This window comes from Parasteatoda tepidariorum, chromosome 3 (assembly GCF_982258835.1).
Source record: "Parasteatoda tepidariorum strain Cologne lab strain chromosome 3, Ptep-v5.0, whole genome shotgun sequence".
Taxonomy (NCBI): Eukaryota; Metazoa; Arthropoda; class Arachnida; order Araneae; family Theridiidae; genus Parasteatoda; species Parasteatoda tepidariorum.
The window spans coordinates 78,581,501-78,607,235 of record NC_141757.1 but is presented as its reverse complement, the minus strand read 5'-3'; the positions used below and the strand labels follow the sequence as shown (position 1 = coordinate 78,607,235).

At 26.6% G+C, this 25,735-nt stretch overlaps 3 protein-coding genes across 8 annotated transcripts in view; 2 read left to right on the top strand and 1 right to left on the bottom strand.

Annotated features, from left to right (window-relative positions):
- Positions 1-4,414, top strand: part of LOC107439004 (uncharacterized) — a 52,412-nt gene extending 47,998 nt beyond the window's left edge. For 2 of the 3 annotated variants that reach the window (XM_071181899.2, XM_071181896.2), the window contains exons 14-16: positions 1,105-1,246; positions 2,292-2,826; positions 4,170-4,414. In XM_071181899.2, coding sequence (XP_071038000.2) covers positions 1,105-1,246; positions 2,292-2,826; positions 4,170-4,314 — 822 coding nt within the window. In that variant the 3' untranslated portion in view covers positions 4,315-4,414. The other variant, XM_016051456.4, reaches the window with a different exon arrangement.
- Positions 4,415-7,990: 3,576 nt separating this feature from the next.
- On the bottom strand, positions 7,991-15,146 carry LOC107439013 (putative RNA-binding protein EIF1AD). The gene is made up of 5 exons (XM_016051468.4): positions 14,894-15,146; positions 13,805-13,910; positions 12,045-12,153; positions 10,092-10,200; positions 7,991-8,175 (listed from the first exon to the last, which is right to left on the bottom strand). Exons 2-5 carry the CDS (start codon positions 13,889-13,891, stop codon positions 8,007-8,009), a joined length of 474 nt encoding a protein of 157 aa, XP_015906954.1. The 5' UTR covers positions 13,892-13,910; positions 14,894-15,146; the 3' UTR covers positions 7,991-8,006.
- Positions 15,130-25,735, top strand: part of LOC107439005 (abscission/NoCut checkpoint regulator) — a 22,713-nt gene continuing 12,107 nt past the window's right edge. The window contains exons 1-5 of one of the 4 annotated variants that reach the window (XM_071181916.2): positions 15,130-15,247; positions 17,054-17,110; positions 18,426-18,550; positions 19,533-19,583; positions 24,918-25,051. In XM_071181916.2, coding sequence (XP_071038017.2) covers positions 17,063-17,110; positions 18,426-18,550; positions 19,533-19,583; positions 24,918-25,051 — 358 coding nt within the window. In that variant the 5' untranslated portion in view covers positions 15,130-15,247; positions 17,054-17,062. Of the gene's footprint in view, positions 15,334-17,053; positions 17,111-18,425; positions 18,551-19,532; positions 19,584-24,917; positions 25,052-25,735 lie in introns of all 4 variants that reach the window. The other 3 variants (XM_016051458.4, XM_016051457.4, XM_016051460.4) reach the window with 3 other exon arrangements.

Genomic DNA, 25,735 nt, shown 5'->3' with positions numbered 1-25,735 from the left:
TAAACATAATGAAAAAAAATTACGAAATTAAGTGATGAACAACCATACACTCAGTTGCTTTTAGAACATCAAAATGTTATGAGAAAACATCATTTAAAGTTCATGAAAGCTCATTTCATCCAGACTCACGTCAATAAAAAAAGGACTGTATCATTTTTTTTATTTACTTGTTTTCGTGTGTGTGAGGGTGCGGTCTAGCAATTAATTTCATCTATTTTTTGATTAGCTAGAGTACTTAAGTATTTACTAAGTTTTTTATCGTTTACTGAGTGGTTTTAAGCAGAAGTTACAGATAAATTACTTCCATATGGAATTTGAGATCAATTAAAATTACGACCACTTTCCGACTATAACGAGCACTCAAATTTTAACTGGAGTTCTGTGGTAGACGACAATACAAGTTGCTATTGTTTCCTAAATGTTACAGGCAAATTAAATCTCCGTTGAAATTTCGCCAATCGATGTTTCAGCGACTTTCTGATCTAAGCAAATTAACTGAAATTTAAAAATGAGGAAATAATAAAAGAGAATAAAAATTTTAAAAATTGTGATTTTCAAGCTGGACAAAAATGAGAAAAGAATTTCATTTTTGGAATACCTAAAACAAGAAACGTAAGTCGGAGAGCTTCCATAATAAGCTTTTATCACTACCACTAATAATCCCCCCCTTTTTTTTCGAAAATGATGCGCCATTTGTTTTTTGCATGGCAAAAATAGAATTACTTTTCTTTTTGGTACACTTAAAAAAAAGCGGTTTTTTTAAAAAAAAATTTTATGTTAATATTTTAATTTTAAATTTATACTTTTATTACGTGATATTCTTAAAAGTGAATGTTAAAAAAAAGTGTTGCGTTTAAAAAAAAAACACTTTTATTTTTTAAACATTAGCAAGAGTGTCCCCATTAAAACCAAAAGATGCTACAGTCCTTGAAACATAACTAAGTTCTGCCTAAAACTTATATATAAAATATTTTTGGTTAGTTCGCTCTAAATTTTGTGCGAAGATCTCTATAGCAAATTTCTCTTTCTTAGCAAAACATTGTGAATTTTTTAGATTTCGTGTTTATGTTATTGAATTATTTTTGTTTTAAACATATGTTCTAGAGTCACAAAGACTTAAATGAACGGATATACAGGGCTCCAACAACTAAAAAAGATACTGATTCAAATCATGGCCTGTGGAATCGTGCTATATGCTTATGTAGAAAGAAAAGATGTTCACATAATGGACGGAATTATGATTCTGGTAAGAGAACAATTGCTTACAACTTTGAAGCAGACACATTAATTTTTGAAAATTTTTAATTCTATCGCATATCATTTCAAAATTTTTAATCATTTACACTGTATTTATTTTATAAAGCAATACAAATATGTAGCATACGTAATATAATATATTACAAATTAACAATCATTTGTTACTTTAAAAACATAATTTTATTAGTTTTATTATTTATTTCTTAATTTCATAACTTCTTAAGCCAGAATTTTACTTCTCAAGGTCTATAAAATTAAACCGGTGACTATCGATTTAAATGGAGTTTGGTTTTCTGTTTACATCTGTTTTACTATTTTATTTCCACAAAAAAATTCCACAGCCATTCTCTTCAATTTTTAAAAATCATACAAATAAAAAAAAAAGTAATTTTTTTTTAAATTTGCTTTTTTTTTTTAATTATTATATACATGGATATTCTGTATGCATATTTGCTATTTATGTGAATTTTTTTCATAAGAAGGCAGAGTATATTGCTTTTAAAGCTAACTTAATGAAAAGGGATGAATTCTAGGCATGGATTTTAGACAAGTTTAAATTGGTTGGAATGCAATGTTTTTTAAAAATTTGATATAACTAACTAAAATTTAGTAATGTAATTAAAATTATTTTTAGAACACAGCTCTAACGCTTTTTATTGTAGCTAAATATTTTGTTTGCGATTACAAATTTCAAGAAATTTTTTTTTAGTAAAACTAAACCACGACGTCTACTACATTTAACATACTATAAAGAAGATTATTCCTTTTTAAATAAAATGATTATGACTTTATTTAATTCCTTAGGAGGCTCCACCCGCTGCTCGCTAATCCCCGTAATCACTTCTCATTCTTCAATTTTTTTTCCTTAAAAGTCAATACTTTCCACAAATATGCAAAACATTTTGCTCTTAAAATATACAATCATTATAGCTAAGGAAACTTTTGTTAATATATGTTAATCGTAACAAAATAGACGACTTTTGAAAAAATAATTATCATTTTGCAACAAATGTCAAACTTATTCCCTTTTTCAGATTATTCATTACATCGTTCAGACAGCATTCCACAATTACCAGAGATAATTCATAAGTCTGAACCAAACGTTGGAAAGCTCAAGGGTTCAATCAATCGGTCAAAAAGCTGGGATAGATTAGAAGATAACCCAAGAAAGAATTCAGTGTTCGCAACATGCCCAGGAAAACTGGGCAGTGTTCGAACTTCCACTAGTCTGCCGAGCCTATCAAATCCTTTTCCCAGAAGAGTGCCAGCAGCCTTGTTAGCAGCTATCAGTGAACGTTTGGGGCCCGAGGTCCATCCAGACGACACCGTGGTGGTTGAGATGTCAGCGGAAAACATCAGTTCAAAAATGAGGCATGCTTTCACAGTTCAAGAAATTCGAGAAGTAGTTTCACGATATGAAGAGCAGGTGGGAAGGAAGGTGAAACCTATTCCTTTAGAGACAGTGATAGATCCCGACGATGACGAACCAATAACATTTGAAATAAGGCAAGGGAAAGAAAGAAATATTTTCAAGCTACCGGCGACAAAATTGAAAGACAACAAAAAATGGCAAGTTACATTTACCATTGGAAAATCTAGAAAAATTTTTAAACCCCTTCATGCCAAGTAGTTGGTAGCTATGGTAGATATAGTTAATAGAACCCCATCCCTTGTCATGCCATTTTTTATTATGCACACTTATTTACGATTTGCTATTCATTCAGTTGCAATAAAATCTTAGTTGATGGTAGTCAAACAATAAATGTAATAGATTTTTAAGAATTAATGAAAAGGGAAAGGGAGGAAAAGGGAAATTAAGCAAACCATTGTTATTTTACTATGCTTTTATGAAACTCAATAAATTCTTTAAAAGTAACATCTATAAATTTATATTATCAACAATATTTCAATCAATACAGAAAGGTAAAAATAGCATGAAAAATTTGATTTAAGCAGAAAAAAAGCTATTAAAATAATTAACAAGGTATGAGTGATAATCATAGCTTACCCCTAAAAAAGGAGGGCACAGACTACAGAGGGTATTAAAAGGAAGGTAAAGGGGATATTTAAATAACACAAATAAATTAATATGGCTCAATATCTCCATGACTAGAATAATGTATGAATGTTTATGTCAAGCCATATGTCTCTAGAGCAAGCCTCTTTTTGATTTTAGACGGTGCAGAATTGAAGCTAGATAGATCAGCATGTAAACTTAAAAAACCTTTCTTAAAATTAGCTTCTGCTCTTCCCACTTACAAAAGACTATTTTTTATCAAAATTCTTTAGCTTTTTTCCATTTAAAATTCATTTGGATTAGCATTGATAATGACTGTACAAACTTTAAGCGGTGATAAAACATGATGAACACTTTCCACTATAAAATATGGGGAAAGGAATGTTATTAGATAGATTATCAGCAAGATTGCCAGTGAACTAATAGGTAAAAGCACAAAAAACCAGATATAGTACACAGTAAAATATTTTTAAGAGCAACTTTTTTAAAAACAAAAGTACTAAAAAGCTGTCAATTGACCAATGGGAAAAATCAATTCTCTAATAATTCATTTCATAACAAAAGTTATTAAGAATTTTTCTTAAAGCTACAATTTATTAAAATTTCAATAGGGTTAAAAAAAAAATTCTGAATGAATAGTAAATGTAGATCACTATTTTAACTTTCGCAAAAAATTAGTAAAGCATCTTTATTAACCATTACTGTCATTGTAAATTATCATTATTGTATTTCCACTTTTGCAAATAATGTACAAATAAATCGATTCAAATCAACCAATCAATAAGTGTGCATAAAAATAGACGCAGTGCCAATTTTGTATCAATATGCTTTATTTTTAAATGATATGCCTTCATAAAATCTGTGTGCCAGCCACTACCTATATCTGTGTCAATAGGTTCCTGCATTATTGCCTATGGCCAGTAGGACGCTACTTCTTTTCTATGAACCGGGAACCAGTACCAGTGGAAGATATTCGATGGGAAGAAGTGCTACTTGGTCCGAGAGCTACACTCATGCTGCCTCCAAATTTCTGGAATTGACAATCTTTTTAAATTGGTGTTGTGCAATCAAACTTGTTTCATGGATTTTGCATTCATTGTATATACAACATTAGAAACGGTAATAAAATATTTGAATATAGAACACTCAATGAAATGTACAATAAAAAGTCAGTGTATTTATCTAGAGAATTATCAAGCCACAAAAACTACAATTCGTTATCTTACACTTCATCGTTCAATAGTGTGGCTTAAAATATATCGAAAGAATCATGAAGGGTGTCCTAAAATTCGCAATAAATTTGGACTATTTGTGCAATAAAATGTGAGCAACAAAAAGAATATAAAGGGGGAGGGGACAGCTAATAGTTCAGAATTAAGTATGAAAAGTCACCACACCAAAGAACACGTTTCCATTGTTGAATTATTCCCCTGTCCTAATTTTTCGTTTCAGCAACCGGAAATGGTAGTCCAGATCAAGTGATTAAACCCCATAAGACCTTTGATTTTTATTTTAAATATTTATGCCAACCAGCTAATCATTACCTATACCTTGAATAGGAAACAGAGTGCTGTGTCAACAAAATTCAGCCACATTTATGCAAAATGTTCATGAAAAATTTCGACAAAGCCGTGGAGGCCACTTACATGATTTGCGATTACGCACATATAACCCTATATGAATCAATAAAAAATTTACACTTTTTAATTTAAATCTTGTGATTTCCATCAAAATTATTTCTTGCATGAATTTCAGGACAACCTGCAAAGCAAAAACCAAGTTACGTTGCTTACAACTTACACTTTGAATTATTTATACGTGAAAATATACCTTCTACATTAATTTCTGTCCACATTTTGCAAAGGAAAAATACAATGGAGAGCTGGATAGTTAGTACCTAAACTTTTTATGCCACATGCTTCATTTGTTAATTCACTAGTGTTTGAAACTTGTAATTGTAGTCAAAGGACTTCTAAAAAAATATTTACATTTCATTAAAAAAATCCCCAAGAGTTAAGTTTATGAAACAATGAGTTCAAATTCGTTCAATCGGCTTAAAAAAACTTAAGCTTCTTTTATATTGTTGAATTTCTTTTCTTTTCAATTTTGTCAGCTCTTCAGATGTGTGTTAGATCTTCGTTAAAAAGTTAACATACAGAATTTCAACTTATTTAAGGTGTTAGTAATGATAGCTAATATAATTAGGCATTATGTTTATCATTGCTCATAAAGAGGTGGGCTAAAGTTGTAATAAAGGTTCTTTGTTTTTGTTTTTTTAAACAAAATGAAATAAAAATACAACGTAGCTTCTGAAGCAAGCATCAATGTTGTTATAACAACATAGTTAGTGCCGAAACTCAAAATCAATTTATAACACTAGATAAGGCTAACAAATACAGTGTTACCAGCAGAGTATGCCTGGAAATTCTCACTACATGCAAACTTGATGTAAGGTGTTTCTTTGGAAGAAGGGAACACTTCAAGTTCATTTTCCATTGAAAGGTAAAAGGCTGATTTGATTGGTTAAAGTACTGTAACCAATATTAACTGGTGAATATTGAGCAGCCTAGATGTAGACCCTTCTGCTTTAGAATAGAAATGAAACAAAATCTAATTACTTCAAATCAGAGAAGAGAAGGAGTCGACGTAACATTTAAAGTGAGCAGGTGACATTGGAGTCATCGAAATGCAAAGCAGAGAATTTAAAGGCAGGTTTAGCCTTCATCCTTACTTGATATAATGAAGAATATATAAAAAATATATGCTGAAAATAGTTCTTTTTTACCAAGTTAAATCAACCCAAATATCGAAATATGAGAGTATTATTTAATGAAGCTTTTAGATAGGAGCTATCAAAGTAACTTCAATTATTTTTAATAAAATATTAAATTCCTTTAATAAACTATTTATCTTTTTTTTTTAATAAAAAGCAGATACCTAGGATGAAATTGAATTGGTGTTTTAGATTTCTCAAATAACTGTTGCACAAAATATAGTTCAAAATTTTATGAAAAAATTATGTAGAAAATAATTTAGTATATTAATTTAACTAATAAAGATCGCAAATCATGATTTTAAAAAGTGATAAACATATATACACACACATACATATGTGAAAAAGATTAAGAACGAATGTGAAAGTGCTGCTGAACGAATGTAGTAATACTCTTAGTACCATTTACTATACTTAAATATTTAGTACCATTTACAATAATAAGACTTATAAAAATATTAAAATGCAAATTTACTGCCCTTTAAAATTAATAGTTTTAGTTAAAAACTGTCAAAAAGATTGCCCAACAATAAAATATTTGAAACAAAAATTTGGTCTTCTTTTCTCATATATTTGAATAATTCATGATTAAAAGTAGTAAAATTGGTTATCAACTGAATTATTATCAAACTGATGTTGGAGTAAATAAGAAAAATAATTTTTTTTGAGCAAGTTTTTTCATAAAATTTAGAACTGTTCAATAGTATAATTACGATTAAAAATAACTCATTCAATTAGGACGTATTCGAAAAGTGTCTACCGTGACCTTGAACCAAGTAATATATGGAGGTCTCCTTTAGGGTATGGCTTTACATCAGACATTATGCCCAACTCCTCCATGCTTCAAATAGCAACTTAAAAACTGAAAGAAGAAATGCTTTTTCACATTTTATGTAGGAATCGTAAAAGAAATGAAATAAACAATATTTTTTTGACCTCCCAGCATATAACTAAATAATTAAAATATTGTTTCATAAATTTTTCAAAAAAAATTAGATCTTTTTTATTCTATTAAAGACATTTAAAAATTCCAATAAAATAATGACTGTAATTTCAAAGAATTGCATAAATTTAATATTCACTATAATTAAAATCCATTTTTGATTTTTAATCAGTTTTAACATCAATTTATGAAAATAATATATCTAATTGAATAATTTAAATTGGTAGAAGATTTTCAATTTGTTAGCCTTACTAAGTTTTTAGATTTCTACAACTGTTAAATATTTTATACATATAAAGAATAAGAAACATTATTGACCCCTTTTAAATATATATAGTATAAAACTTGATTGAGAATAAGAAACATAAATGGGGTTAATAAGTTTATTCATTTCAATTACTCAAGTAGAGAACTCAACTTTTATAGTAAAAGTTTATGCTTGGCTTATTCAGATAAAAAGAAACTTATTCTTATTACTTATTTAAAAATAAAGACATTACAAAAGGTTAAGAAATACAACTTAAGAATGATATTAATAAATAGAAAATATTACTCGGCTTCCTTAATGTGCAACTTAAAAGCAAGTAAATTATTAATATTTAAGAATTAATGTGTAATTCTTTTCTGTAATTCTTACTATGAAATATTTTGTTGTTTATCATTCTTATATTTTGGTTTCCATAACTAACCAATTTTCTTGCTATAAGTAATTTTTCAATTATCCACATTATTATTATTCATAACTGATAATTGCAAAGATAATTAAATAATCATAAGCAATTCAAATTCAAAAATATAATATCCAGATATTTTAAAAGTAAGAGAGATGCTCAAATACTGGAAATATAGGTATCCTTAAACTTTTGTGTGTAATGAGTCTCAGCATTCAGACAAATTTATGCTTGGATTTAATGATTTACTTTGCAGTCTTAAATCTAAAGTTATAAAACAAAACAAAATAAGAATAGCTTTTAATGAAAGTACTAAAAACAAACCCACATTTGAAAATAAAATCTTTATTTACAACTTTCTGTGTCACTTTCTTCTTCTTCAGATGCATCAGAATCTGATGAAGATATCAAAATATCTACATAAGGTCTATTAGTATTTATAAATAATTCATCATTAGAATTTGATGCCTGTCTTTCTTGCCTCTGAGGGACTGCTTCAGAAAACTGTTCAGGCCTGGAAAAAAAAATATGTGAAAATAAAATAAAGATCAACTAAATAGAAAATTGTGCACTTATAATATCTTTAATATTATTTTTAGCAATAGGATTCAACCTATTTAATAAAAGCTATGAATCATAAACATGATAAATTTTTTATACTTAATAAATAATCCTAATTAAGAAATTAATTGTGACAAAATTAATTTGGGAACCAATAAATAAATTTTGGAATCAATTTCGAATTCATATTGAATACAAGTAATTAACTGCTTTTTAACAAATTTAATTTCTATAAAACTTATAAAGGTGGAAAAATAGACTTAACAGATTTTTATCAGTTAGTGTGTTCAAAATGAAATGTTTTACTTAAATAGCACCGTAATTTAATAATCAACTACATTTGGTTTAATAAAACTTAGATAACTTTTTAATCAAATTAAATTCCTTTAATTTATTTCTTAATTAAAAAAAATCACTTGATGCAGAAAGCTTTTCCTCTACAAATTAGGTTTTTTCTTTTAATAATGGATTAAAAATGTGAGAGAATGTTGATATTTGAAATTCAATAATAAAACTAGTTAAAAATAAAACTATTTCCAATTTTTGTTCAGGACAACAAAAAAAATTATATGAAAAGACGTTTTAAGTTAATTTTTGTAAAATGAATTCATAAGTCCACTTTTTAAAAGTGAGAATTAAACATTAAGAGTATATACTATATCACACATGAGAAAACAAAATGATTTTGAGAAAACAAAAAGGAATTATTACAGTGCAGAATCTATAGCATAAAAAAATAGCTTCATAGATACAATAAATTTGTTTATGCTTAAATCTTAAATAATCACTGATTACTTTAAATTTTTAATTAACTTCGTTAAAATTTTATTTGTAAAAGATTAAATAGTTTTTACAATCCAATTTTAAAGAAATATATGAAAAGAAATCTTGAAATTTATAGATTCAGAATTCAGTTGGTTCTAAAAATAAATCTTCCATCATTATAAATAAAGTAAAACCTTTGATAAGTTTGCAATACACCATAAAAAGCTATTTTGATTTTGAGAAATGAATCAAAATTAAAAATACTGAAACAATATGATGATGGAAACTTGCCTGCTGAATGGTCTATAGAAATAGTACTAAATGGCCTAAAGCTACAATAAGATCTCTTATAAAAGGAGTGATATTAATCTTGCATTAAAAATGTTGCAATAAACATTAATCGATCTTTAATGAGAGAGACAGAGCTAGAGAAATTGCATGAGAAAGACAAAGAAAAGAATCTTAACGGATTGTATTGCAAGGGTTAGTTAAGTAGAAATAAAATACTTCTCCATCCATTGAGTTCTCAAAATTGGGAATTATGTATACATTACAAATAAGATTTAAAACACACTTGTGATATCGATTGCCAAGTGTGAAATTTCCTGAATTGCTATGTTTATTAAACCAATTGGCAACAATGACAGATTATAGAAGAATATATATATATATATATATATATATATATATATATATATATATATATATATATATATATATATAACAGGAAAAAATACTAGTTGAAACTAATTTTGTTTGGAACATTCTTTTACAAGAATTCATTTGTAATTTTCAATATAAATATGAAAAATGTATAGGTTTTGAGTTATGCGAATTATTATTATTTGTGAATTCAAGGTTTTCTAGATTTTGAGTTCTACCATACTCATAAAAAAAATCATTTATTTGCTTTGCTCCAAAACTAAAGAGGGGGGGGGGACAAAAAATAACATTTGGTTGAGATGGGAAACCAAAGTAGGAACTATTATAACAAACTAAAAAACTCTTAATTTATATTGAATTTAATGCAATGTAGTCCTAACGTAGATTATAACGGCACAAGACAATTCAAGTTTGATATTTATGAATAATTTAATAACTTACCATACACTTTGCTGTTGGAAATAAAGAATCTGATCTTTAAGTAAAACTCGCATGATTTCTCCTTTGACTTTATCTCCTTCTACTATTGGCTCAATGATTACAAAATCTCCTAAAGAGTCAAAAAAAATTTCTCATGAAGAAGTTAATTGCAACATTGCATATTTGAACATGTGTGTGTGTATATAGATAGATACTATTAAGACTTAATTCTTTTTTATTTGTCACAGATTATAAATGAAGTCTTAATATTAATTTGATTTTAACTGATAATGTCAGCAAATCAGGGGTCTCTCTAGGTTTTTCAGAGAGGTACCTATTTTGTGAAAATTTAGACATAATTTGTGAAAAATTAAAAATTATATTAAAAATTCAACACAAAAATATGGATTTATCGTTTCTTAAGGGATACAAAAATAAAATTTTAAGAAAAAGTATTTTGTGAAACTACCGTTTTTCCTACAATTGAATTTGTGAAACTACAGTTTTTCCTACAATTGAATTTGTGAAACTACAGTTTTTCCTAAAGTTGAATTTGTGAAGGTACCGTTAAACGGTAGTAAATTCGGCCTGGACAGACCCCTGACTATGATTAATCAATAGCATCAATATAAGGTGGCAATTGAAGGTGAGTTTCAATATACAATTAAGAACTTTGTAGTTTGAGTAAAATAAATAAAGAAATAATTTTTATCTTTTATTTCTTTTTTTGAAACTGCACACTATATTCATATAAGTTTTTGTAACTAACAGCAAGAAATCTACTTTTTCGAATGATACAAATGGTTTAAATTAAAAAAGTAAAACACACACAACACATGATCTTAAGGAAGGGGGAAGAAAACACATAAAATGTTGTGGTTCATACATTAAGCTAATAATATTCAAAGTAATTATTTACGTTCCTGAATGAAGGTGTTACTGTACTTTACAATTAAAACAATATTTCAAGTTTAAAAGTCACAAGATAGCAACCAAAGGCAGCTATAGTCCTGATCTCAACCAAATACATTTTATGAATGTGCAGAGCAATTATAAATGAAGAAAGATTTTATGAAAAAATAGATTGGATTAATGTAAATACATATGTGTTTTTCTTATTGTCAGGAAAGGGCTTTTAGCATTTATTAGAACTAAATTAAAAATACAGCTTATGAAAACTAAAATGAACTTATATCTGTAATAAAACAGAAACACAGAAAAAATTGCAAAATCTGTATTTTTACTTTATTTAACTTCGAGGAGGTCATCTGAATAAGAAAAAAAATAAACAAACATTGGAGCATTAGCTAAAACAAATTTTAAAAATTAATTTTAATGTAAGCAAACTATGCATAAATTTAAAATATATAATTTTACATTAATCATCTTATGCCTTAAAATAAGTTATATAACAAAAAATTTATAATGGATTGAAATAAGATTCTATCTAACATTCAAAATTGCTAAATTATTGCAACATATAATGTAAAATTTATTGCATACTGAATACAGGCATATTCAAATGCAAACTCAAGAAGTTTCACTGATTTCATTTCCATCTAAAACATAGTTAAAATCAAAGAAAAAGAAAACGAAAGTTTCTATTATGAATTGATTTTTTTGACAGTCCGCTACATTATGTTACATTTATTGAACACAGAAGCTCAGATACTTTCAAATAACTCGACAAGAAGTCTCATAAATTTTTTTTCCATTTAAAGCATATTATTCAAATCAAGGAAAAAATAATATGAATTTGTATTATGAATTAATAATAAGGTATAGTAAATTATGGCAAACAGGAAATATGGCATCTTGATTGCTTGAAAGAACAAATTTGTAACAAAAAATAAAAAATAATAATAATAAATAATAAAAATAAGAGAAAAATATTACAAATATATTCGGAAAAAAGCATTACATAAATAAGAATTAAAATAAATTATTTATTAAAATTTGAATCAATAACATTACCCCTCTTTATCCAGACATGCTTTCTGAACTTGTTAGGCATGCTGACCAAGAATGTATCACCTTTTGGAGTAAGAATTTCATGTAGATTGTTGCCCCGGCTTCCAACGATCTGTCATAATAATATTTTATAGTTTAAAAAAATGTTGAAAAATTTATAAAACAAATAAATAAATTATTGCATTTAGATTTTTTATAAATACTAAAGTAAAGAATTCACAGAAAATCAAAATCAAGAATAAAACTCAATTACTAAAAAAATTCTTAATGTAGCTATTTATAAAAAGTAAACATTTAACATTAAACTTTTACCATTATTGAATTTTTTTTATCTAAGATAATAATAATAAAAAAAACAGTTTATAAACAATTTATAAGAATAAACTGGAATATTTACAATGATAAATGTACATATTGAAAAAACAAAAAATTAATAACTTTGAATAACTTATGATCTTCACATACTATGACTCAATTTTGGTTCCATTAGTGCAGACGATTTTAAGTTATAAAATCAGACTTAACTTGTACTTTTTGAATATTTTTCCATATTTTAGAATCTTTTAAGCAAATTTTTTACATACAATTATTAATTTATTTATCAAAATTACAATTCATTCATTCAAAGATAATTCCATACAAAAAAGAATTTTAAATAAATATTATTTAACAGTCAAAAAAGGTTTGAATTGTAAGACATACAAAGTTTGACTTCATTTTAAAGTACATAATTAGTCAGTCTAAGGCAAAATACAAAATTTGAACAAAATCTGGTGAATAGTTTTTGAGAAATTTAAATTTAACCCACCAGTGGTTTGGGAAATGGGCAAAATCCAGATTATTTTTTTTTACGTGCAGAACCGTGAGGGGGTAAGGAAGTTTTACATTTAAAATTCCTTACTCAGGAACTATTCAACTGATTTTGTTCAAATTTTGTATTTCAACATAGAAAATCACATTCTTTATGTAAATATTTATGTACCTTACAATTCTAAATTTTTTTTTTTACTATTAATAAAATAATTATTAAAAATTATTTTTTTTGATTATTTATTAATGAGGGTCAGAAATCCAAAGCTGTGGAGGAAAAAAAAAGTATTTTTATTCAGAGAAAGTACATTTTTGTGTCCGATTACATAACTTAAAATATCTTCTACAGTAAATAATTAGCATATTTAAGGCTACCCCTCGAACCATTAAGATTGTGTCCCATTACGAGCAGATCCAATCATTAGATCAAAAGGTAATCAGGGTAATTTTTTTTTGTTTTTGGATATTATAAATTAAGAAAATGTAACTTTCATATAACAAAAAATAAAATTGGTGGTCATGTTTAGTGCGAATGTATCCATAATTGTTACACAACATTAAGTGCAGGTTAATTATATGCAGAATGTATGCCAATTATCAATAATAGAAATTTAAAGAAATGTTAGTCTTGTTTTGTTTAATATTTTTACAACACTAAGGTAAAATTATAAGAAAATATTAAACACACAGTTGTGAAATTGCATAATATGATGTATAATCTAAGTTCTCACAATAAAATGCATTCACAATTTTTTGGAATACTCAAATATTCTTGAGTGAATGTTCTCAATATACTCTGAAAGATTATTACCCAGATTTTTTTGTTTTATAATATGATGTATTTTTACTGCAGAACAAATATATAACACATTTATTTGGAACACATAAATTCTGAATTTCAATAAAATCAAATTTTTGAACTCCTTAGTGAAAAAAAAAAAAAAGAAACTTACTTTAACAATAGACTGATTGCTTGCTGGGAGATCATATGAATTTAATACTTCTTCAGTAACATGCTTCTTCTTTGTGAAACTGCTCATTTCAATAGACCAAAAATGTCTGAAAATAATTATAGCAACATATTCTTAATTATCCTTCTTCAAATAAAAAGTAAACTAACAAATAATGAAATGATAATAATTAATAAATAATTCTGTTGGGGGGGGGAATTAATTCCTCCTTTCTTTTCAGGATAATAATTATTTGTCAGATAATTAATGGAGAAATAAAACCCATGTGTATGCACATAAATAATTCATTAATTATCAGTATCACACTATTTCTTTAAAGAAACACAAATTATTTTTAAACTTCAGACACAATGAATATTAATTGAATTATCTAAATGATTTGACACATTGTATAAAGGACTAAAAACTGAGGAAAATTAACATTCCCAATTTCACATAACTTTTCATTAAAGAAGATAGAGGTTACTTTAGAGTACAGAAGAGCTTTTGAACTGTAAAAATATATAAGAAAGAAAAAAAAGTCCAGGTAAAAGAAATGTTCATAAATATAGAAAATATAATTAGGTCAGCAAGCTCAAGTTAAAAAAAGATACATTTGAAAGTATATTTTCTGGACCAGCTCCTGTGAGAGAAAAATAGACTAAGAGAGATTGAGAGTATTTAGAAAGATATAAGCATACAAAAGGTAAAAAATTTAAAAACAGTTGCTTCAAATCTTTTTTTAAAATTAAGAAGAAAAAATTTATGAAATACATATAAAAGTATCAAAAGAAATTTGTAGTCAACTAAAGGAAAGTCTAAATATTTAATTAAAAAAAAAAACGCAAGATCTTAAAACAATTTATATGAAAAGTAAAGAACATAGTTTCTCATCTCTATTCAAATACGAATTGCTAATAGTGATAAGGATGAGAATAAAGTATTCCTCTCATTAAAAAAAGATAATCATAGTTAAAACACTAGTTACAAATATTTCATTTAGAAATTCGATCAGATATAAGATATTCCAAAAAATTAAGTTCGAAAGAAACATAAAGCAAGTAAAACTAATATATTCTAAAACAACTTCACATTCAAACGAAGGTAGGCTAATTCAAGTAGATGACTTCCAGCAAATATAATAAATCATTTAATATTCAAATGAAAAATTTAACTGTTAAAATATATAGTAATTATAAGAAATGTAGAAATGCGTGTCTAGTTGTGTTTTGTTATGTTTGAAGGATGTAAAACGTTTCCGGCTGCTCAGATTTGTTTGGTTGAAGCTCTTTAGGAAAAGGAAGTATTTCTGTTTACAAAATGTTTTTGTTTATTATTGTTTACATTAGATCACTCATCCATTGAAGTTGAAATGAAGAGAAGAAAATTTAGTTGAATATTTTGGGTGTTAATTTGACAACAAAACCAGAACCAAGAACGAACTACGTTTGTTTATACTTGTATATTTTTGTTACACTTTAATAAAAGAATAACTCAAAGAATTCTGTCCATAACTAATCGAGAAATCAAAAGTAATTCATAAAACTGATTGATTATCAAAATTTCTTTTAATTTACCAGCCAAATGAAGGTTTAATTGAGATATGGCTAAAACTAAATATGCTGTCAAGTAAAATCTATCTGTTTGTAAAATGTTTCCAAAATTACGTATCATCTCAAATTAAAAGCTAAGGAGCAGTCATTATTTTCTAGACGTGATGATGTTTATAATTTTGTTCAAACATAGTTATATTTATTTTGAATATTCAAAAATAGTGTACCATTTGATTTTATTTCATTTAACTCTCCCTTTTTATTGAAAGAGCTTTTTATGATGAACTATATTCTCTATTTTAATTAAAATTATGATTTAAGAATTTACACCTTTAAATGAGTCTTGCAGTAATAGCACCATAGAGTTTTAATGAATTTTAGCCATGTATACAATTTCATATAAAGAAATTTACTTTTTAAACCAAAAATTACAGTTTTTGTTAAAAAATAAATAAATTTTTTGTTGCTTAAAATTATTTTAACTGCCATAAAATGCATATGTTTATATTTTATAGTGTGAGATTAATCATTAACAAATGGGACTTTTCTTTTGCTCCAAATAGCCATCTTAGCTCTATACTTACTTTTCAAAAGATTTTGTGTGATAGTAGTTGAGGGCACTGTCCTATATTGGATCCTAGTCAGGTCAATTTCAATCATCAAAGTGTCAGTGTATGGTTCTTGTGCTTACAAAAATTTCGAAAACAAATATTTTATGTCTTGGGGATATTTTCGTATCGTGATCTGTCGCACCAATTATAATCGCCAAGGTGCCAAATAGATTTTAAACTTGCAAATTTTGAAAACAAACAAACATGTAGATGTTTGCCTGGGGGTGGTTACGAGTTATACCTTACGAGTTGGTCCCTTTCTGTGATGTTTTTTTAGTTTCTCGCTCGCTGCTGCCCGGAAGTTTCCAAGACTTGGCTATAATTCTGCCACAGATCACGAAATCTCCCCTATTTCTTACCTAGGTGTGGCTTTGAATTTGTTTCTTTTTCTCTTTGAATTTGTTTCTCTTTGTTCTTAATTTCACATGTGCTGATGTCTGATTGTTGCAAAAACTTGGCAACTTGCTGCATATCTGAAATAGAAATCTTCGCAAAAGTTGTAACTTTTATTTCATAATTAAAAAAGGGGCATTTTTAGAAATTTGTTGCCATACATAGTTATTGACTTTGATTAAGCTTCATAATTTTTTTAGGGATGTAATATATATTTCATGTATTATAAAATGCTTTAGGCATCAGCTCTATATTTGCTTCTATTGCTCTGTAGGGAAATGGTTGTTTTCTTAACCACCTGTTTTAATGAAAGGTCAATTTCTGATTAATTAGTTACTGATTGATATTTAACTATGATTTTTAATTTCATTCCTTCATTTTAGTGATATTTTTATGTTGTCTAGTTAAATATTTAAAATGCACATGATATTTAGACACAGAGATATTCGCATCTTTCAATTGGGAAGTGGATAGATTGATGAATTTTTCAGTGATTTTAAATAAATAGCTTTTATTTAAAAATGCATGCTCCATTTATTGCTTTTTTTTCCTTATAAATTTAGGTTTTATTAGGTTTATTATAGTTATAAATTTAGGTTTATTTTAGGTTTTAGCATAGATTTTTAATTAAACTACTGAAGTAAAGTGTATTTTTACTAATGATGAACTTTTTTTATTTATCTTTTAAATTTCAGATTTTTATAATGCCTTGTTCTGCTTGTGGAACAGAGTTTGGAATTTTCAAGAAGGAGGTAAATATTACGGTTTAGATAAAATTTAACCATTCATGTTAAATTGCTATTTTTTGAAAAACTTATGGATTTTTTTTCAAATATCAAGGTTGTCTCCAGTCAAAAAACAATATGTGCACTTTTATCAATAAAAAGATAAACTGTCAGTGAATCTGCTTTACTTTGGAAAGTATATGTGTTTGAAGCCTAGGTGTTCCAAATTTCTAGTTTTTTAAAATTTTTATTACCAAACGCTGTATTTTAAAATAATAATCAAAATCTCTATTTTAAAGTTACACATGAAATGTAAATATTTTGTGGTTAAAAATATATTTATAAAGTGAAACTTCGGTTAAGCAGACTCTCCTGGAACAGAAAATATTGCCTGTTTACGAGAACTGACAGTTTACTAAAAGCCGAATGAAAGAAATAACGAAGAAGAATTGCATTTATATTTTTAAATAATATAGAAATAATTAAATATTCTATAATATGTATCTATTTATATTCATGTTTATTTTAACTTAAAAAAATCTATAAGAGAATTGATAAGGAAATTTGATGTGTATATATATGCCTGTGTTTTATATTTATCCAGTTGATATAGAAGTTTGTTTGAAGCGGCTGAACTTAGTACTATATTTTCATTTTACATTTTTAAATAATGTCACACTAATACACTGATTTCCTAATTTTTGGATAGATAAAACACTTTTAGTTTAGTTGATAGTTTCTCTTTTGGTTCTTTTTTTGATTGCATCAATTGAGTATTAGTTTCTTGATATTCTTGGCATCATTATGTGTGGCTATTTCCTCAATTTCATTTATATTTAATTCATTCTTTTGACATTATATATTCTTATCAACGTTTACAAAACCATCATTATTGATAACATTTTCTCTAGTCCAGCGAATCAAATTTGTTAATTCAAAAACTGGATAATCAGAATTTGTGTCATTTATGACATCTGCAAGATATTTCCAACAGGTGTGTCCTTTTTGAAACCTGTCTAAGTGAAATAATTTAAAATGGTTGATCATTTTACTTTTTTCTAAGTGACAATTATCCACAAAGAAGCTTAAAGGACATCTTTGATACACCTACTTGTAAGGCACGAGGTACTATGGAGTTGCCGTATTCACAATTGATCATTTGTCAAGAATATGAATAAATTTTTGATTTATATTAACACCTCAATAGCTAGATTTCTATTCCCTTTTTTTATTCAGCTTTGTTTAGTACAAGAGTCAAATTGATTAAAAGAAATTATTCTATTGTTATTGTTTTGATGTCTTATTGTCTTGTTTAGAGAGTAAAATTCATTTATTATTACAGATTGGTTGTGAAAATTGTGGTTTTGCTTTTTGTGGAAAATGCTGCAGGAAACAAGAAGTACAATCAGAGAGTGGAGACTTGAAAAAGTATTTAATTTGTAATGCCTGCTTTTTGCAGAAGACAAAGTGAGTTTAAACATATTTTATGACTACTTGTTTTACATCATTAAACATCCTTTTCACTATTATTTTGTATTTTAATTTAATCTATTTCCTAAATCTTGTGTTCTTTTAAAGTTTATGTTTCTTGACTGTTATAAATTATAAAAGAAAACGGTTGTAATGTCTGCATTTCCCTTATGCAGGTTCTTATCCTGTATCAGGTTCTCATAGCACAAAAAAATAATAATAGTAATAATAAATTGTCATTTATATTTATTATTTTTTACTATAGGAGTAATTTTCAACTAAAAATGAATATATTAATTGCTGAAATCTATATAAAACATATTTTAATAGCGAAAATTTTATTTATTATGTGTCTTATATTTATTTTTGCAGTTAAAGTTACTGTGGTTATTACATTGTAAATGAATTAAATTAGTTTATTAGTAAATGAGTTAAATTAGTTTAAAGAACAAACCTTTAATTTATACTTTTTCTGAAATATTTATATAATTCAGAGAAAAGTCAGGGAATTTTATAAATTGGAGGAAATAAGGGAAATGTCAGGGAATTTAATTATAATACTAAAAAATCTGGGAAAATAAAGTAATTTGAAATTGATATATCTAAAAGTCCAATATTTTTTCTAAAATTATTGGGTCTTGCAATAATTTTTTCCTTAAAAATTTTTTTTATTTTCAATTTTAATCACAAGTATAAGTGTCTTGTAATATATTTTATAAGAATAAAGCATAACTAAAAAGTTTACTTAAAATTTTTTGCCGTGGGTTATAAAAATGGGAGAAATTTAATAAAATCAGTCTAATCACAGTGAATTTTTTTTCTTCTTATTGTTTGTGGCCATCCTGTTAAAGATGATTTTAACAGACTTTAATATTGTAATGATTCTGTTATTGTGAATTTTATTTAAAAAATTCATTATTTTAAAATTTTATATTAACAAACTACTTAATTACCCATTTTTTATTTCCTGCTCCACTAGAGGCCGTGCTGCAACTACTGCCGATATTTCACCCCCATTAGCCCACAAAAAGTAAGTTCTGCTGTTATCAGTATAAGAGAATTTTATTTGTTTTAATTAATGAGGTAAGAATAAGAAGAATGAGCAAAACATCTTGCAAGTGAACCCATTTTCTTGTCGAGTCTGTCACGATGATTTGTCCCAAATCTAGCGTAGAATGCATTTCACCTATCATAAATTGAAGACTTATTTTAGCTTAATATTGCACTTCTGTACTTAAGAACATAATTTGCACTAAAAAAATTGTTTTTCTTCTTTACTTGAAAATAAGTTTTATAATGATCTTGTGGACCTCGTTTAGCCATGTCAACGCATTAACCAAATTTAATCAGAGCATTTATAGAAGAATTGGACTAAATTATTTGTTCAAAAATTTTATTGCGGAACACCGAGAACTTTTTAACCAAAACCATTTTTAGTAACATAACAGTATATTTGTAATTTAATGATGTTTTTAATTTAGATTAAATTTAGTAAGTGGTAATGAGAGCAATAGAATACTTGTCCAATGGTATTTTTATATCATTAATTGCTTTCAATGTAATGTTCTTAATTCTAAGAGCTGTACAATGAAAATAATTTGTGATATGTTTTTTAAAGGTTTCTTTAATTTTAAAAAATAAAATTATGCAACTAGAGTTTTTAGTTGTTTTTTATATATCTTTACATTTTTTAAAAATACATTAATGTAACTAAAGTTGAACTAATTATTAAAGATAAAGATTATTTTATTGAAGTATAAATTGAAATCACATAAGACTCAAAATATACAATATTACAATGCATATCCAAAAGTAGCCAGTGGATTAATTAATTTTTTTAAATTTTTAGGAAAACTCTTATTCTTAGTTTTGTTATTCTAACTATAACAATTTATTTTATATTCAAAGATATAGTGTAATATACTTTATTTTCATTTTTTAGATGAACAGAATATGATTAATAATCCTAAAACTGTTAACTTAAATCGCGGAATAACATGAACACAGAAGCCTTGGAAGTAACATTTATTTAGTTAATAAATTGATCTCTTTAAAGAATTTGTTTTAACACTAATGCAATATTTTTTCTTTTTTAAACCAAGACACAATTTTTATTCTAAACTATATACTAAATTAATTTCAGTGCATTTTTTTTCTTATAAAAACATAGATACCTTTATTTTATGCAATTATTTGTAAAATCTAAAGCAACATTTAAATTTAATCCCAGATATCCATGATTTTTTAAACAAAACTTGTTAGATTTTAGATAAATAGTTTATAAAATCAGTCTAATATTTTATTTTAAAACCTCTTGTGTGGATATTGATGATGTCATGATAACTACAATGAAAAATTTTCATTTAATGCTTTCATATTTCTGTATTTGGGTTAAAGCATAATAAACTTACAAGTTTTAAAATAAAACTTTTTATTTATTGAATTCCTTATCTCAATAAGTTATTAACTCTCTGGTGATAAGCGATGAGAAAAAGGGGATTTCTGCATTGATAGGTATACTCAGGGACAGCTATTCTTTAGTAGTAACAAATATTTACCAGATGGTCATCTACAACAAATAAAATAGATATAGTGGTTTTTCATCAAACTCGGAGACAATATGCATTTAATTAATTTTATTTTGTGGTATTAAAATCGATAACAGATGAAAATGCATTTTATTAGGCCTCCTCTCTTTTATATAAATGAGGTAGAGAACAATTCTACAAATATTTTTTTATATATTCTTCACATGCTAAGTGTAAAGAATATACAAATTCACTTATAAAATCTTCTTTAGCTAACCTTCCATGGAATCAAATGTTATTCCTACTCCTCTTATTCTTACCTCCATTGTTTTAGTCTGTTAGAATTGTTTTAAAACTTTATCTGAAATATGACTAATGCTGAAAATATTTATTTATAATATTTTGTTCAAACTGAAAACTAACATTTTATCTTAATTATGGGACTGTATTATAAAACATATGAATCTTCTAAATGCATCAGAAATTAGCAAACTGCTTATGCAATTTATTAATATTATCAATTGATTATATTATTTTTATTTAAAATTAGTCTATTTCATGACTTTTTTTTACTAAAGTCAGTTATATGCAATTGATAATTAAACATCACATAAAAAATGTTCTTAATTGCATTGTTATTAATTATCTGAATCTATAGGTACTTTATATTATATGTATTATGCATATACAGTAGAGAACCAATTATCCAGAATGCCTGGGACTAACGCTATTCTGGATGTCTGGATTTCCCGGTTTTCTGAACCACTAAAAAATTATTTAATACAATACCTATTAATACCTTGTTTTAGCTGATTTTAATTAAAAAGTTGTATTTTTATTTCACTATTTTTACTTTTTTATATTTATATTGTAAAGCATAGCAATGTTTTTTTCTTGCAATTTGCCACTTTCTGTTTGCTGATATTTCCCCCTCGTAAGTGAAAAACGAAATCATTCATTTCATCTGATTTTGTTTTTAAAAATAAATTAACATAAATAATAAAAAAAAAGATCAAAATTCCTTCATTCTACTCTGTGATCCATCTGGCAGCGCCTATTCGAGGAGAATTTCTCTCTTTGTTTTCCACAGTCGCACTTTCTCACAATTACATCATACCATTTGGCTTTCAGACATCAAGAATCAGGTGGACAGCTGTTGGTTTTTCTACCAACCAAAGAGGGCTGTTTTTCAGCATTTGGTTTGCAAGCTCGTCATTTCATATATTATTTATTTTAAGTGACGTCACAGGATTTTAGGAATAAGCTCTCACTGTGTCTTGTTAAATCGTAGTTTTATTTGAACATTTCTATTCTGGAGTTCAACTTTAAAAAAAAAAACATGATATAAATATTTTATGAAATAAAAATAAAAACCTTTAATAAATTTAGTGATTTTCAAATATGGTGAAGAAAGGGTTGAAACTATTTACAAGAGTCAATAATTTGCTTACAGAAAGTTTTTTAATTGAGATTTTGGGTTCATTTAATTTATCTATGTCTGCCGCTTCTTTATGTTTGATTGAATGGGTAGAAAAAGAATCCCTTCCCACCTTCCCATCTACTCAACTTCAAAGAGGACTTGGTGATTCTAATTCAAAAATGGCAGGGAAAGCAGTCAAAGTTTTTCTGGATTTTCTAGAAACCAGATAAAAGGTTTTATACTGTGCAGCTAACTATACTCCTTAACTATTCATTAAAAAGTAGCTGTAATTTAGCTATTTTAATATTCCAATTAAAAATTTCTACTTCATTCATTTTACTTTATTATATTTGCATAGTAAAGTATAGCAGCATAATTTTTTATTACCCTTCCACCTTCTGTTCATTGGTAAGCATGTGTAATGCATTTCCCCCTCGTAAATCAAAGACCCACACCTTTCCCTCTACTGAACTTCAAGAGTGACTGGAATTTCTGCAATTTGCCTCGACCGTTTAAGTTCGAAATGACAGGTAAACCCAGCAAAATTTTTTCTGGTTTCTTGGTTTTTTAGTTACCGGATAAAACGTTTTGTACTGTAATAATTTTTAATAAATTGGCCGATGCTTATCTGTATTTAAAAGTTAAATTATTGTCAATGTGGCCTATTGCCAGATTTCATTTTACCAGGAGAAGCTTAGTGTTAGAATTCCATAACCACAGTAGATTTATTTAAGAGTAAAAATTTTCAAAAAATTTGAGTCATATCAGATTGATTGATGTGGTATTCTTTTTCTAATTTGTAACTATTATTGTTTCTGTATTTGTAACTATTGTTTGAAGTAAGTGTTATTTTTGATTGATGATGACCTTATCTACGAATGTGATTACTTATTCAATTTGAAAATTGCGACTAATTAAATCATTGTGGTATATTTGTTTCTCTTTACCTATTATCTTCATTTTCTTGGTAAATATTTTTTCTTCTTCTTCAAACAGTCGCAAAATTACAAAATAACATCTTTTCATTTGTTACAACATTGATCTGATTTCTATAATCACTCTCATTGAAATTTCATTTTCATTTTTTTTAATGCTGATTTCACTGAAATTTTTTTTCCTAATTTGGATAAATATTTACTGTTACGTAATTAATTAATCAATAATATTGTAAGAGCAGAAAATAAAGAATAGAAGCAGAGTTCATTCCAAGCGAGACCATATATATATAACGTCGTTGCCGAGTGGAAGGATTAAAACAGGTCATAGGTCGGGAAGGAGGGTACAAAATTTATTTTTTAATTATTAGACAAGAGCAGTCATGAGAGTGAGTGAAAGTGCACATGAAAAATTGCGCTCCTTGGTTATATGTTAGGGAAAATCTTGCAAAGTAAAATCCGTAAAATGTCTTAATTTAGGGAAAGAGGGAAATCTTAGTAGTTGCTATTGGTTTATGAAAGAGAACGCGCGTTTCCCACACAAAGCAAGGGAAATATGTCCTGCTCTTAATTAAATGCATAGTTGAGCCAAAAATAGATTTAAAAACAGGATGTGGCTTTTAAAAGTGTGAGAAAGTATTTCAAATAGAATAATTAATTAGGATGAAGTTTTATAGCAAAGAAACTAACATAAAAAGATTAATTGAAGCTTTTTATGTTACATATATATGAATAGATAGATTGATATTCTTTAACAGGGTGCGTAGTGTTTTTAAAAAGTGCTTAATTTTCCCTTTTTCAGAATGATATCTTTCCTTAACTATGTTGATTTTCGCTTTGAATTATGCAAAAAGATACAGTTCAGATTGTTCTATTCAACATTTTCACAATTAATTCAACCCCAATCTATTTTAGTGTATTGTCATTCCGTAGCGTATGAAAACGCCATTCGTTTTACATGATTCAAAATTTCATGATTTTTGACAATTGTCAAAAACAATGCCAAAAGGGTTTTTTTTTACATGACGATTAAAACGAGATAAAACCATCAACTGTCAAAAACTTTCCAACCCTGCCTAATTATGATATTTTTTTAAAGTGTTTAAGAAGATTTTTTTAATTGCTTGAAAAGTGCTTAAAAGGTGCTTATTTTTTGTTGAATAATATGGCTACACACCCTGTTTAAAAAAATTACTGTAGCACACCGCTGCCAAGGCTTGGGTTTTTTCGTGTTTAAAGGTTCTTATTTTCTTATTAAAATTTTATGAAGTATGGTGACTGAAAATTAAAGAGTGGCGTATATAATGTAAAAAAATTGATATAATCTGAGCAATAGTTTTCAGCAAATACAGCATTTTTAAGGAAAAATTTTGTTTATTGATTGCAAACTTTAGTTTTAGTATTTAGTTTTTCAACCATTAGTTTTTTATGTAAGCAAGCTAAGAATTTAAAAAGTAGCTCTTGCTTTCCTTTCCCTTTAGACGTATGTCTCTTTTGAAAAAACAATCTTATAGTGTGGATTCAGCTACTCATGTGCAACTACAATCTGAATGGTGTGATAAAGACATAGAAATTGCTGAGAGACTTCAAAAACTTAAAAGTGATCGAATCAAAGGTAATCTTAGTTTTAAAATCTTTTATTTTTCACTATTAATTAATTAATTCTAATTATCTATTATTATGTGCACCAAATTTTTTTTTACAAAGGATTAATTATATTTTGAAACCTTGATTAGGTGTAAAAATGCTATCAGTCAATAAAAGGCATATCTAAATTTAAATAATTTTTTTTCCTTAATGGTTTTAATTAATTAGAAATAAATAATCTTTAAAATACTTTCCCATTAACAATTGAGTTTTTATAAAATATTGCATAATTTTCCTTACGGAAGGGGAAATTTCAAATAAGTTTTTTTTTAGCAAAATAAAATTTTTAAAAATATCAAAAAATTTATTGTGCGACTTTAAGAATGATTATTTATCACCTTTTGCTTGAAATTTTTTATCATAATAGTATATTAGCGAATAAGATACTTTAAACATATTTGAGAAGCTGGATTTCTACATATTCAGTCAAACACCTAGCAATTTAAACTGTTTGTTCTTTTGTAATACAAAATGAAATTTTTGATTAACCTATCTATTTTTTTGTTGTTGATACCATTGATAAGTTGAAAACTTTGCAAAGCATGTGAGAATAAGAAACCAAAACAGATTACTACTATTACTGATTATTTTGTTAGTAATCCTTTCAAATTTTTGGAATAAATCAGTTAACTCTCATTAGTTAGTAATTTTT

Excerpts from the sequence above, each read along its gene's own strand:
- LOC107439013 (XM_016051468.4), bottom strand. The coding sequence starts at position 13,891 with ATGAGCAGTTTCACAAAGAAGAAGCATGTTACTGAAGAAGTATTAAAT. Across the intron at positions 12,154-13,804 it reads GCAATCAGTCTATTGTTAAA|ATCGTTGGAAGCCGGGGCAA; the intron begins GTAAGTTTCTTT and ends TTATTATGACAG. Across the intron at positions 10,201-12,044 it reads GCATGTCTGGATAAAGAGGG|GAGATTTTGTAATCATTGAG; the intron begins GTAATGTTATTG and ends TTGACTCTTTAG.